Source organism: Protopterus annectens, chromosome 7.part0 (assembly GCF_019279795.1).
Source record: "Protopterus annectens isolate FY-2018-M chromosome 7.part0, PAN1.0, whole genome shotgun sequence".
Taxonomy (NCBI): Eukaryota; Metazoa; Chordata; order Ceratodontiformes; family Protopteridae; genus Protopterus; species Protopterus annectens.
The window spans coordinates 361,613,617-361,629,602 of NC_056739.1; the positions used below are offsets into that span (position 1 = coordinate 361,613,617).

A 15,986-nucleotide genomic window follows, 5' to 3' on the forward strand; every position below is an offset into this window, starting at 1 on the left:
TTATACATTAATAGTATTTGCATGTCAAGAAATGCAGTCATGGCTGAAAGAGAAAATGCAGTTATGATTTGAGTAGTACTTGGAAAGCAAAACTGAGATAAGTAAAATGGATAGGTGATAGTGTCATGTGACAAAAGAGACTGCTATTGGATTTAGTTTGCTATATAATATGAGACTTTAGAAGGGCACAAAATGTGGGATAAGTGGTTGAGTTTATCAGTCATGTAATGTAAGTGTTTTTAATATCAAAGGGAGATATATAGATGACATTGTCATTTCAAAGAAGTCTCTTTGTAATACAAGAGGAAAGCACTTTATCTTTATTAATGGATTTTAATGGACATTTTTCCATGTGAACTGCATATTTAGTTTCATTCTGTTGGTAATGTTTCCACAAAGCTATTTTGTGATTTTTTAGTACAATCAGATAGAGTATGCAAGACAGAGACTGACCCACTTTTTGCACAGAACCTGTCTTGCATACTCCATCTGATTATATGTAAGACAGTTACTGACCTTCTTTTTGCACAGTAGCAGTGACAGATGTAGAAATGCTATATCAGCAAATGTGACCCAGTTTCTTACCACCTCATAAATTAGCAAGTGTCAGAGGCAAGGTATCCATGATGTTACTGTTGAAGCTGCTTCCTGGAAACGTTATTGAGATTATTGACTCCAGTTACCATGGTTTTATTGCCAGTAGATTGTGCATCACTAATCTGATTCACTTCTTCATCACTGTTCTGCAAGTGACCAATAACTGTCTTTATAGTGCTGCTATTTTTTTATTTATTTTTTTATTTTTTTACTTGAAAAGCTTTTGATTCTGTCTCCCATGAGGCTAGTGCTGACTTGCTAAAAGTACTGTTCTTGTGCCTTATGGCACTTAGAGTTAAAGATGGTTCAAGATTTTCTGATCCATGTGCTGTAACTTGAAGCATTCCCCAGTGTTCATTCCTAAGCCTTTTTTTTTGTGGAGTACACCTGAAATAGGTTGAAGAACAAGGCATCTTTTGAAGGATCAGCCAAGATATGGAGTTGATTATCTGTTCTGAGTCAATGCATTACATCCTTGGCCACATTTATGAATACATTTAATCTACTAATAAATTGCTTCAAATTCTTTATTGGCTTGTGAATCTGTTTATAATAAATGACTAGCCAGGACAGCCAGAAGCATCATGGATAGTGGGACATACAAAATATCCAGCAGCACAGCACCCAAACTCCAAATTGTTGAAGAGACCTGCATGTTAGGGAAGGCACAAAATGGTAGTGCAAAGTGTTGTAAAAGTTGTGCTATCCCTTCTGGTATGACCTCCACATTCTGATATATTAGTGATTTTCATGTCCTATCTACCCTCAACCCAGAATATCATGGAGTTATGGCATTTTCAGCTATGGGTTTGCTTCCTAAGAATTCTACTAAAATCCATTACCTGTAACTGTTGATGCCAAGGTAGAAAGCCTAAGGATGAGCTCCATTAGCAGGCTGATATAGACAATATTCCCTCACCTAAACATTGCAAGAAGCTGAGAAATTGTCAAGAATCCTCAGTGTTTTGAAGGAAGAGTGCAGCCAACCTCTGTTCATGCACCTGTAAGGTGTTGGCACCTAATCTCTCACTCTATTTCTGTATGACCCCTCTTTGTACATGAATTAAGCCATTGGGGTGGTATGTATATGTGTTCTTTGATGATGCCACATTGTCAGTGTTTTGTCCTTGACTATCCTTTGTCCGTTACCTGTATGCAAACTTTCATTCTGTTGTGCCTTTCTCTTCTTCCACTTTCCCATTAATCTTCACTATTTTTGATTACCATCCTGCAACTAATTCATCCTTCCCTGCCCCAGGCTCAAACTTGAATGAATGTTGTTAAGCCTGGGAAATGTTTTGCTCTCTCTTACTTGAGCACACCATTTACCTAATTTTGTGCTACTGTTTTTGTGCTCTGCGAATACTTTATTATTTATTTTTTTTGTTTTAACTTTGTTAACCAAGGTACTGCATTAATCTAAATGATTAATTTTCAGGCTCAGTCCAGGACATAATACAGAAAAATATATGGCGCAGTATGATGCAACAAAAGGCTTACAATGAACAGCTCCTTTACAAAGCTGAACTTGCATTCTTATCATATAAATATGTTACATACAGAATGTTGAGAGAAGATGTGGAATATCAGAAGCTTGCTTCTCTCTTATATTAATAAGAGAATAGATCAGAGAATGCATAAGTGATCAGAGAAAGAAAGGAAAACAGAAGGGAGAAGTGTGATGGAAATTAGACTGATTACAGGGGAGAGTGTTTTTATAGGAGGAGAGGAGAGGAACGGTAGGAATAAATAAAAACTAATGAAGAGATTAGCACTTTTATAGAACAAGATTATTCCTAAAAGTTGATTTTTAACTTAGAGGTGAGAAGATATACAGTGATTCACGGGGCCTATGTTGTAATTATTTTACTTTCCTCATTCATTTGTTTATTAACCCTATGTTGTATCTAGTGAATACAAAGAGAGTATGGTAGTAAAGTACACAAATACAATTTCATTGAAGAACAAATTATCAAATACACAGATTGAAATATTGTATTATTAGATAGTTTGTTATTTTTCCTGTGGCATTTGCAGTATTTGTAATGAATCAAGATTTCCTTTGAAACCTTTGTAACATACTAATTAAAAGAAAGGTATTTTACAGGCAATGATATTTAGGAAAAAATGATTCCTTCTAAATCTTCATGTATTTATGACATATTTTTATAGTATTAGTCTTTGCTTATGAACTATGTCATGCAATAATGGATAAAAGACAAAGACCAGGAATCAAAAAAATATCCAAAAAACAATGTACCAAAAAAATCCAAAAGAACTCTGGTCCAGGCTGGTATCATAGAAGTTAATTTACAAGTTAAGCAGTTTCCTTCATTAATATGAGGAACTGCTTCAGAACTATGCTGTACAATCATCAATGCTGTGTTTATATGATAGTTATTTTGTTCATAGGTTCATAGGTTCATACTAGGCTATCTGCCCTAGGGCATTTATAAGCCTAGCCCGAGTGTGTGTGGCTTTCGCCACCCCTTGGAATGAGAATACTATGCCCATTTTGGGTTTAGTTTACTGTGCCTCTGTCTAGTAGTGACACAGAGATGACCCTCGGGGTAAACCTACGATATACCTTTCACCCCCAGTTTCTGGCTACTCCAGCCTGTTCTCTTTTGACTAGTTGATTCCCATTCCAGTGGGAGAACAAGCTCATTTTTCCCTGGTCTGGATGGGAGCACTAGGACTTATCTACTTTGTTCATCTTCAGTGGTGAAAGTTAGAAGTTGGTACGCAACCATTTATGTGAGGCAGTTCTACTTCCTCTCCACCTAACTAATTCCCTGTGGTGGCTAGTGGTTTCACTTTAGCTGCTATCAATACAGTCTCAGGTCATGCCTTTGCATATCTTTAGCAGTGCCTTCCTGACTTGCATGTATTGTTAGGCCACTCCTGCCATCTTCCAAGACTGGTGTACTGACAGTGGTCACTCAGTCATACCTTTACTTACCTTGGACTTTCCAGTACCTGAGCAGCTAGTCTAACCTGAATCATCTGGCATATAGTCAAGGCTTTATCCTTCTAAACTACAGGGCTGAGACTGCAGTGTTTTGCCTTTTGCATTTCCCTAGGTCGAGGATCTCATGTCTTTCCAAGCAAAATCATCTGACTCATAGTCAAGGTTTTATCCTTCTAAGCCACAGGGCTGAGGCTACAGTGTTTTGCCTTTCGCATTTCCCTAGGTCGAGAATCTTATACTCACATCTTTCCAACCTAAATCATCTGACTCATAGTCAAGGCTTTATCCTTCTATGTCACTGGGCTAGGACTACAGTGTTTTTACTATTTCATTTTCCTATGTCGTGGATGTTATATTTGTGGCCCTCAGATCTTTTGCTAGACTACCTGTATTTATTTTTGTCTTGGAGATTAACTTGCTAAAACACACAGTAGTAGTGGTCATTCAAGTTTGAAATCCATGCCCTAGTTCATACCTAAAGAAGAAAGAATAAAGATGAGTTTCCTTACCTAGTTAACAAATAAATAAAACATTTCAGAAATATATTTTGTCCATCCAGGCTACTTACTTACTTTTTAAAAATAATTATGCTTTTAATGAAGCCTTTTTGAAGTATTTTGAAAAATGCAATTTTTTTCAGCAATTATTTTTCATAATGTTTTTGGAAATTCTTTGTACATTTATACAATTAAATACAAACATTACCATCTTAGTGACTTTCCCATGACAGTGATACAAATTTCAGTATTATCAGTAACATAAATACATCCCTTTTTATTTTCAATGCCATGATATAGGAACCAGCATGACATGAAAACATTATTGCAAGAGTACATAGTAACCACTGATTTAGATCAACAGATTAGCACGTTAAATGCACTGAACAATGAATTGCATATCCTCAAAACAATTATTCTATGTCATGATTCAAAATGTAAGAATAAAGTATTCATTGCAGTGGACACAGTGGCAGACTGGACAGAAGTAAAACATGTTCAAAGATGCATTTAAACAGTGCTGTGGGTACTGGGTAATGAGGCAAATACTTCCGCAGATATTGCCGAGTTATGCATTGGAGCCTTTCATAGATGTACGTTTACACAAAAAATGTAGAAAGCTATGTCATGTCAACTTATGTATATATACATTGTGTTTTTTTTCACTATAACTCCTGTCTCTTTGAATTGCATTGTTTAGCATGCCTTTCAGAATATTTAAGTGTAGCACATTTTGCAATTTTTTTCAGCCATAAATGAAGTTAGCTACTGCATAATTTACTGAGCTTAAGCAGATGAGTCTTCACAATCAGTCTTACTATATTGTACAATGCAGCCATGCCCTAAGAGCTCAGCTCTCAATGTTCTAATGTTTTCTTCTCAAGTAGTAGTAAAAAGGAAACTTGTCATCTTTAAATATACTTTCATTGTATTGAACAAATTAAGCACGCCCCATGTAACAGTACGCAGATAACATCAAAGAAAAACAAAGTATGCTTCAGATTTATGAACATAAATTTTGCAATGAAATCATTAAAGGCATTTGCATTCTAGCACATTTTTTTTTTCATTTTAAGCACTATTTTTATAAATAACAATACTCAGATACATAGTCATGCAATGGTACAACTATATATTAAGCCCTACTTCAGCAACAACTGAAAATGTTTGTTTAATATTTATTGTGAACAAACAAAAAAAAAATATCAGAGCTGCACATATAATCTTTTGACTAATACACAGCCTAGCAAAAACAAAGATCAGTTCTTTGTAACTTTGTCCATAGCAGTTAGGCAGAATCACCCTAACTTAGCCTTGGAGGCCTTATCCTCATCTGTTAAGATGTGAGGGATCAGATCTGAAAGGTGATGCAACATTGCTCAATTATGTCTTGTATTTAAGTTTGAGACAAGATATTAGTTCAAGCTGAACACCAGGTATTCGGATATGTCATTATAAGCCGCACCCAGTCTTAAAAAATAATAGAATGTAAGAGCCTGAAACACATCATGAGATCCAAGGGAATTGGTGGTGCTAAGGCATTTCCATCCAGTCTCAGGTAACGTAAACGAGGAACTCTTGCTTGGTCTTCACCGGATATATCAATAGCCTCAATCGGGTAAGGACATAACTTAGTTGCATTGATGCCTGCAAAATGCAAAAAAAAAAAAAAAAGAAAAGAAAAAAGGAAAGCGTATATTTAGATCCACACACATTTTTCCTTCTAGAATATTTTATTACACTTTGCATATCTTAGTGTGCCTAATGCCAGAGTAACGCATATTCCATTATAATTATTATTGTTATTACTGCTATTATACTAGGTCAGGAGCATAGTGCTTTTAAAGAAATGACACAGTAAAATGTCTGTGATAAAATATAAAAACATGGCAGAAATTAAGCAAGATGGAAAAGTTTTTGATAATTTCTCACTGGATATTAGGCATTTTGAGAAATGCATTAGTCTGTAAAATGCATCTGACAACTAGTACTTTAGAAGATGTCAACAATATAAGTCAAGAAAAATATTAGAAGCATTCCCCTGCTACTTTTCCAACTGTTTCTTAAATCTATTTTCTGGGAAATTGATCGGTTGTCACAAGGACTTAAATGTTTTTTTTTCCTCAAATAAAAGCCATTTAATTGTAAATATTTTTGTGATACACATCTGGTTAATTGTACTTTTTAAATGAGAACTATCAGACCTCTGACATGTCAACAGTGGAGTACTATTTCTTTATTTCTTTATTTTTAATTATGTAGCATGCCTTTTTGGTTATGAAGTTGTTGTCAGCATATATGGATTTGAAGCCATATACTTCAGTTTATTCACTGTAACTTACAATAGGTTGCATGAGCACAACAAATTAATCATAATAATAGGTAACTTTCTACAAAGAATGACTTAAATGATTAAAAATAAAAACTGTATCTGACATCATCAACTCAAATCTAAGGGTAGACCACTGCTGCAGGAGGTGCAAATGTAGATTGAAAAACTAAGATAAGGAGACTAATGCTGCCATTTTTGGTGACAAAATTGCCTCTTCTGACCACACATGCTTCAACCACTACCTATATGCATGACAAAGTTCTGATCTCTCTCCCCACACTGGAATTCTCACCACTCCCGAAAAGTCCAGCAAGGTAACACATGCACTCTACATGCTTTCAGCCACTAACAGCAATCAATAAACTCCCATGCACAACACACTTATGATCACTCACTCCAAACCTTCCATGCACAATACTCACCAAATAAATTTACCTGCACACAGTCCACAAAACATATCAGCAACAAATTTCTACCAACATACACATTGCTGTGGCAGACCCAGCACATATCTGTTAGTATGTGATGAATGCTTACTATATAGTAAACAACCAGACCTACCACAGGCATATACTGTATCTCAGTACATACTGTCAAAAAATATTTTGCTTATATTTGGAAAGAGTCTGTATAAAATGCAAAGGACCTCATGACCTTACACTCAGCAGTAATGATTACAGCATAAAGGATCATATTTTTCTGATGTTGTTTATCTGTAAACTAAAAGTCGTAAATATGCATATGCAAAAAAATGCATTTACACAGTGAGCTCCTGACACCACCACCACCAACAGTCTACTACCTACAATGAAGGCCTGGTAGAATAACAAGAGATGCATATCCTACTGTATTAACTACTCTAGTGTGGCATGCTTCAACTACTATAATTTCATAGTTTGTCCTATGTGACATCCCCTTGCTTTACAATAATAATTGAACCTATTTAATTATAAGTAACATACAAAACACCCTAGCACTGACTATGTAAGTTCTGTGAAATATAGTTCATAGCAAAAGAGATTTAGAATATACATTTACATTATTCCAGCTATATGCAATCTGAATATTTATTTTTAAATAAATCTGACAGCATGTAAATATAGAGTAACATTGACTTTAAATTTACCAGTCACTTTGACATTAACTAAGTGTACTGACTTCACACTATGAGATTGCATTAACACTATGAGATTGTAATGAAATGTTCTGTTTATTGTGTTTACATCAGTATGATCATATAGAATTTACTTGATACAGAACCATATCTCCCATTATTTCTTTATTATTTATTTTCATTCACACTTGCGGACACCAAACATTTTTTATAGGCTCATATGTTTATAGATATGTACTAGGCTAACTTCCCTTGCAGAACATTTTAAACCTAAACAGTTTCCCTTTTTGTGCTCAAAATAATCAATCTCATTTGGTTATAGACTAGCCTTAACCAACTCATGGTCGATAATTATATGTTACTCCGAATGAAAATAACTGGGATCAAACCACAGACAATTTAAAGGGAACCATCCATGGGATAAAGCATTTAGGAGCTGCATCTGTCAGTTAGTACAGGGGGCAATCCTGGGGTAAACTTTATGTTTCCCATCCATAGATCTAAGTTGTATTGGAAAATGGTTAAGGGACGAAATTTGTTTTCTGTGGATAGGAAGTCTGTTCCACTGCAGCCGTATCCTGTGCAAAATATACCTGTTGTTCCAAACATTTTTGTTGATGTTGCAAACTGTTCTGTTTTAAAGAGTGGGTCCTGCCTTCTGAACCTAGTAAACTTCCATGAAAAGGTTATAGAGGCTGTAGGCACTGGTCATTCCATGCATGCAGCATATCTCAGCTTAGACAAGGCTTTTTTTGTATGGTATTACTGAAAAATTAGACAGAGTAAACCTCTACATTATCTTCCGGAATGTAAACTGTCGATCGAACAGATCACAAGTTGTGAAAAATACTGGCATCCTCTCTGAATGCAAAATTGTAACTAGCGGCGTATGACAGTGATTAGTGTTGGACCTTCTCCTGTTTGGCATTTATTTTGCAGACATCCAAGCCAGCATCCCAGATGTGCGGATGACCACGTTTGCTAATGACTGCCACCTTGATACTTTTCCCCTATCAGCTCTTGATATTAAACAGCTCAAACAAGAGCTGGAATATGCACTCATCTGGTACACCAAAAATTATATCAAGCAAATTGTAAAGAAAATGCAGCATAGCAGAGTAAAAAAAAAAAAAGCTCTCACCTCATACGTTATTAAGGGTACTCTTCTTTGAAATTTCAGCCTGTGGTGAACAAGTAGTGTTTTTAGATTTATTCTTAGTAGATATTACTGGTGGTGGTATATCCACCACAATACATAGAAAATTTGAAGACACTAATTATTTTCTTCATGGCACTAGCTTCCATCCCTCATATCTTCTTAAATCACTACCATATGGTGAATTTATGAGAATTAAACGTTTTTGTAATAATGAAGAACAACTTGGAGAAAGAATATAATAAAACATTAGTGATGTTTGTCTCAAGGAGAATGTGAAGAAAGCATTGTGAGAGGGACACTTGGTAAGGTTAAGAATGAGAATATCAAAAAGAAGAAGAATTTGGGTAAAAATAACATTGTACAAAAGAAGAAAATAAAATGTACATGGTTATGATGTATGATCTATTGAGAGATAAAGTGGTCTCTATTATTAAACAATATTGTGGCTATCTTTTGAAATTTAGAGAATTTGCTGGTTTATGTACTACTCCAGTTTTTTCATTTAGAAAGGGACGTAGTATTAAGGATAGACTTGTATATAGGAAATTTAAAGTTCCATGTCCTAGTATTTATAAGGGTCTACATTTAAAAGGCACCTATGCCTGTGGAAAGTGTATTTCATGCAAATATGTGGTACAGACTTTCCAGTATATTAATGGTGGCAAATTCAATGTATTAGTTAATTTCTGTTGTAATACTGAATGTATTATAAATGCACTGAAGTGCCCGTGCAATAAGTTTTATATAGGGGAGAGCAAGAGGGCTTTCAAGCTTCGTCTTCAAGAACATGTTAGAGATATAAAAAATTGGAAATATGAAAGCCCTCTTGCACAACATTTTTTAAAGTATCATAATGGAGATCCTGAGGGTCTGCAAGGCACTATTTTAGAAAAAAATAGAAAGGCGTGAATATTGTGATGTTAAAAGCAAGCTTCTATATAAGGAAGCTTTGCTTATTTTGAAGTTTGCCACTTTAAGTCCTGAAGGGATAAATATGTCATGTAATTGGAAAGTTTTAGTTTAATAATTTAATTGTTTAATTAATTGTTTTATTAGTTGTAACACCAAACAAATAAGTAGAAACTCACAAATAGTAAATGGTCCATACACCGCTCACAATCCAAATAAATAAAAAACAATATAAAACTGGTATCGGGGTGAAACACAGCAGGTGAAGTTCAAACACATCCAAGGGCAACAGTTTGATCCAATGTAAGTCTTTTATTAAAACAATCAGACAATCCGGTAAGCGCTTTCACCCAACAGGGCTTCATCAGGCCATAATGCATTACTAGTCTACTCATTATATACTAAAAAAGGCACCAAAATCAAATTTCAAATACTTTCTTAAAGTGACAACCCCTTATTCATATAAAACACTTTACTTAAAATGCTTCAATACCATCACCACCTATTTAAACAAATGCACAACTATGCATATGCTTCATATAATATAATACATTGTCATATAAACTACAAAATACACACACACACACATATATATATATATATATATATATATATATATATATATATATATATGTATCTATATCTATCTATATATATATATATACAAAAACGAAAAAGAAAATAAAAAATATATATATATCAACCATATATATATTCTCATCAAACAAAAAAACACAACTTTCGTATTTATATATATATATATATATATATATATATATATATATATATATATATATAAAACATAGACGCCATAGTGATGTTTACCAGCTGATGTACAACTGATGTTATCTAAGCCCTCTAGATTTTAAAAAAAGGTTTCAGGGGGTACCTTATCATTGAGACCTGTATAAAAGTCTGCCCTGAACCTGATTATCCATTTAGCCTCTTGTGTCTCAGTGCAATTCCTAGTGTCACCACCTTTGGAATTTGTGGATAATATTTCAGTGACTCAATGTGAACATGTGTGTATCTCCTTTCTCTAGTACATGCTTAGATAGTGCATTGACTGTGTACTTAACTTTAATTTGATATATATGCTCATGTATAGACTTAGAGATAGTTTTATTAGTTGTGATTTTTATATTGTATAAAAGGTGTGGTTGAGTCATGAGTTTTGTATTCCATTGAAGGCAGTACTTGCTGAGGTGCTAGAATCTATTAAACTTGCTTGTGAATCCTGGACTGTCATATCTATCCTCTACTGCTTCTGTTCGTGGTGTTGTTTTTGAGTTTCGTTCATGTCCAGTGATTCCACGTTTGACCTGCCGAGAATTTAGGCAGGAATAAGGGGACTCTTCTCAACATAGTATCGAGCAATATATCATGCATATGGGTGAGCAAGCTAACAAGAGAGGGGTGACGTCCGGTAATATGGAAGATACAAAGCCATGGAAGAAATTCCTAAGTGAGGAGCAGTGACCCCTTCTTGTCTATCGGACAAGGTATGGTTGGTACCTTATCTGTGGAAATGCAACAACTGTATTATAAACTAGATAAACTCATGCATAAAGAACTGGCAGTACATTTCAACACTCTTAGCTTGAGACGTTACCTAGAACTTGATGTTACACCCCATGGCTTAAGGTTTTCAAAAGCCCTACAACTCCATTTGACACTAATGATGAGGCAGATGTCAAGTTCCAAAAAAGGTGGGTCATGGCAGCTCATAAATACTCTATAGAGTGGAGCTCTTCATTTTCTTCATGGCACAAGCTTCCATCCCTCACATCTTCTTAAATCACTACCATATGGTGTATTTATGAGAATTAAATGTCTTTGTGATAATGAGAACTTGGAGAAAGAATATAATAAAACATTAGAGATGTTTGTCTCAAGGAGATATGAAGAAAGCATCGTGAGGGGGTCACTTGGTAAGGTTAAGAATGAGAATATCAGGAAGAAGAATCTGGGTAAAATTAACATTGATTGTACAAAAGAAGAAATAAAATGTACATGGTTATGATGTATGATCTATTGAGTGATAAAGTGGTCCCTATTATTAAACAATATTGGGGCTATCTTTTGAAATGTAGAGAATTTTCTGGTTTATGTACTATTCCAGTTTTTTTTCATTTAGAAAAGGATGTAGTATTAAGAACAGACTTGTACATAATAAATTTAAAATTCCATGTCTTAATATTTATAATGGTCTGTACATAGTAAATTTAAAATTCCATGTCCTAATATTTACAAGGGTCTACATTTAAAAGGCACCTATCTCTGTGGGAAGTGTATTTCATGCAAATATGTGGTGCAGACTTTCCAATATATTAACAGTGGCTAATTTAATATATTAGCTAATTTCTGTTGTAATACTGCATGTATTGCATATGCATTGAAGTCCCCATGCAATAAGTTTTATATAGGGGAGAGCAAGAGGGCTTTCAAGCTTCGTATTCAAGAACAGATTAGAGATATAAAAAATCAGAAATGTGAAAGCCCTCTTGCACAACATTTTTTAAAGTATTATAATGGGGACCCTGAGGGTCTGCAAGGCAATATTTTAGAACAAATAGAAAGGGATGACTATTCTGATGTTAAAAGCAAGCTTCTGTATAAGGAGGCTTTGTTTATTTTAAAGTTTGGCACTTTACGTCCTGAAGGGATAAATATGTCATTGTAACTGGAAAGTTTTAGTTTAATAATTTAATTGATTAATTAATTGTTTTATTAGTTGTGATTTTTTATTGTATAAAAGGTGTGGATGAGTCATGAGTTTTGTATTCCATTGAAGGCAGTATTTGCCGAGGTGCTAGAATCTATTAAACTTGCTTGTGAATCCTGGACTGTCATATTTATCTTCTATTGCATCTGTTCATGGTGTTACTCTTCTTTTCATCTTTAGACCAGTGTGATCATAAGAGACCTGGGAGGTTAAATGGAACTCCTTCCCATTTGTTCATACTGTTTTCACCATACTCAGGAAAGTCTTCAATCTGTTCCAATTAATTTCCAAGGGAATAACTTCAAGACTGAAAGAAGTTACCCTACAGTTATATTCCTCCATTATCAACCCCCTTTAACATGTACACATCCAAGCATATTGCCCAACTGAAGCTTAGCATAACAGTCTTTATACTTAGTTGCCCAGAGGTGTCCTGTTTCACATTTTTGAAAAAGTTGGATCAGTCCTACTTGATTTTCTATTTTTTTTTTAACAAAAACAGTGTCTCTACAATGCTTGTATTAGGGACCTACGTCTAAACCAATAACAATAAATAAGTAAATAATAAGATTCATGGGATTGATAGGTTCCTGACTCAGTATATTCTCACCTTGTAGAATAAGTTAACTACTACAGGTCAAATAAAGTACTACTTTGACTACCTTTAAGGCTAGTCTTGATGACTGGACAGGTAGGCATATCTTTATACCAGAGTTATCATATACAGTTTTTCTCAGCTTTGGAGGTAAATAAAAAAGTGCTTAAAAAAGTGGCAAGAACTTTTATGTGTGTCTGCCTGAAGGAATTCATGTCTGGGGTCTTATTACCCATTATCACTTGCCTAGAGTTGTTCATGTGCACCAGTGATCTGACAACGTTGTTCACTCTTTCTCTTTCTTTGAGTAGAAACATATTTTACATTTCTCCCCTAAAGCAGTGTCCTATTTCTTTTGTCTTTCTTATGACAGTTAAATAGCAATTCACTTGCTGCCTAATGTAGGAAATGTGAATAGAATCTGTATTTCTGACCTCAAATGTGTACCCATTAGAATCTAAGTTGATTTTTTTTTCTGTTGACTGTAATGGAGTTTTGCAGTATTCCAAAATTGATAAGTAACAGAATTTTCACCTTCCCTTATTAGATTATTTACAGCATGTGCTGTGTTTTCAAGCTCTCCATTGCTATGAGGTTTTCAGGGACTCAAGGCTACTTATTAAAAAAAAAACAAAAAAAAAACAAAGCATGAAACTCATGAATGACCAACTTTGGTCTATTGCCATTGATTGTCTTATCTCTTATCCCATCTCTCACAAAGAGGGACAACCTATTCACACCACCCAACAGTCAGTTAGTGATGTGTTGCATTCCTTATTGATAGCAGGTTAGACAGCAAGAGCTTGTAGCTGACATGGAAGGACAATTTCAATATGAGATTTGTAGTTTTTAAGCTGATCAAGTAAAGTATATCTTTATCTTGATTTTGCATTCAAAATAATTCAGGACCATGGGTAAGTTACATCTAGATAGTAGTACTGTGGTTTGTTTTCAGGCTTGACTGGGACTAGGCAGGACATGCAGCTAGCTCTGTAAACCCAAAGCAGTAGCATCTCATATAGTTCTGTAGGTTTGAATGAATTAGACAAATAAGGCAGCTTGACTAATATCTTTCAATTGCACAACTTCAGGAAACTTAAAATGATAGGCAACACACGATTAAAACAAATGACTGTTACTGATACCAGTCTACTTCAACCTATAATCAATGACAAAAGTGCAACACTGAAGTTGAGTTTCTGATGTTTCAATTGGTGACACTTTTCACAGTTCTTGACCATCGTTCTTGTTGTTCTGTCATGCCAGGCCAACATAAACTGTCATAAGCCCATTACATGTATCTGTTCATGCCTAAAGGCAATTTTTGGGTTCTTCTAAGGATATTTTATCTTTGTTATGAAGGAATTATTTTTGTCTCCTTATAGCAACACAACATGGAGCTCAGACAGTTCACCTGTGAGTGTTAAATAAGTTCTGATTAAAGGATTAAGTAGTTTGGCAGTATGCAGCAATTCAGATTTAATGACATTTTGAAGCAATTGAAGCTCATAGGTTGTCTGAATACAAGTTTTTTTTAGTTCTACACAGTACTTCTAGGTTTCTGTTAAACAAGTTTTCCTTACATTCCTGTGGATATAAACTGCTTAATGTATCTGCTATAGGGATAAGCTTACCAAGCTTGCATTGAACTTATAGATCTAATTTTCCAAATAAGTGCAATGTTCTTTAATGTCTAGCTGGTGCTTTATCTAGTCATATGATAAAGAGTCTATCCTTCCTGGTCTATTGGCAGCATTTGACAGAACAGCATGGCATCTTGATAGAACATCTGAAGTCCAGCTATAATATCTCTGGAATATTTCTTGAATGGTTTATTTTATACCTGCCTAACTATACGCATAAGGTCTGTTCAGAACTCAGTTCATCATCTTCATACCATCCTAAATGTGGGATACTACAGGGTTCTATTTTGTTCCCTCTACTCTGTTTATGCTTCTTTTAAAAGATCCCTTTAAGTAAAGGGGCTTAGTTTACCCTAACTATCCCAAAGACATTTAGACTTATGTTTCCTTCCTTCAAATAATGGCTGATGATCAGGAAGTCATACATACTTGGCCTATAGAAAATCATCTTAAATAGATCACTAAAAAGATAGAGGCCCTGATGGTTTGTGAAACCTTTAGAGATTCCTGTACCCCACCATAACCAAATTACAACTTATATGGTGGGGAAAAGCTTGAATTTATTAGAAAGGTAAAGAATCTTGGAAAAACAATAATGCTGAACTATAATGCTTCTAAGTACATGTGTTAAGAAACAGCCCTAAAGTACATGTTTGTCTGTAATATTACTGAGTACAAGGTATTCATGAATTATTAGTGGATCATATTCAGATAGAGCTTAAGCACAACATGCATTATACAATGCATAACTGAGTTACAGCAATGTATTGCTGCTGCATAAGATAAAACCAAAGAAAAGGCAAAGGTATTTTGCTAACAAATCACAGCTGAAGTTTCTGGTTGAATGACATAATAAGAGAAAGAATAGATGTAAACAGGAATTTGTCAGCCATGCCCAGAAGTATAGCTGGGATGGAGTGAAGGGGACAGACGATCTGAGCACAGGCTGTTGGGAGGGGGGCGCCAATCAGCAGCTGTTGATAATTCAGAAGTGCAGCACTGACATTCACTTCCATGCCATCATTTCTGAATGGCAGTATGGTAATAAAATGCAAAAATACTGCTTTTACTGTCAAGAATGAAGCACTTGCTTTAGCACTTCATGCATGGAATAATTTTTAGCAAGCAGTTTGCTAGAAATGGAGCGTGCAACTTGATATGTTTTTTAAATGTAGAAGACTTAATAGATATGAGAGGGGCACAGACTCAGAGAACCCGACACTCCTAGAAGAGAGATGAGGAATGCCAGACCAGGGAATGGACCTTTTTTCTCTCTCATCAACTAATAGCTGAGGAGCTCAGATCATGGAGTCACATCAGGTGATAAATGAGCCATCTACTGCTCCAGACATGCCTATTGAAAGGCCTGAATGAGTCTACTAGATGTATAGTAGCTCTCATTTAGTAAAGTTGTGAATACAGAAAAAAGCTGTGCATGTGCATT

General features: G+C 34.9%; 1 protein-coding gene across 1 annotated transcript in view; it reads right to left on the reverse strand.

The window, feature by feature from the left end:
• Window positions 1–4,315: 4,315 nt before the first annotated feature.
• The window catches only part of LOC122806467 (proline and arginine rich end leucine rich repeat protein), a 252,235-nt gene continuing 240,564 nt past the window's right edge, over window positions 4,316–15,986 (reverse strand). Inside the window, exon 3 of the mRNA XM_044076933.1 lies at window positions 4,316–5,712. Coding sequence (XP_043932868.1) covers window positions 5,537–5,712 — 176 coding nt within the window. The 3' untranslated portion in view covers window positions 4,316–5,536. The remainder of the gene's footprint in view (window positions 5,713–15,986) is intronic.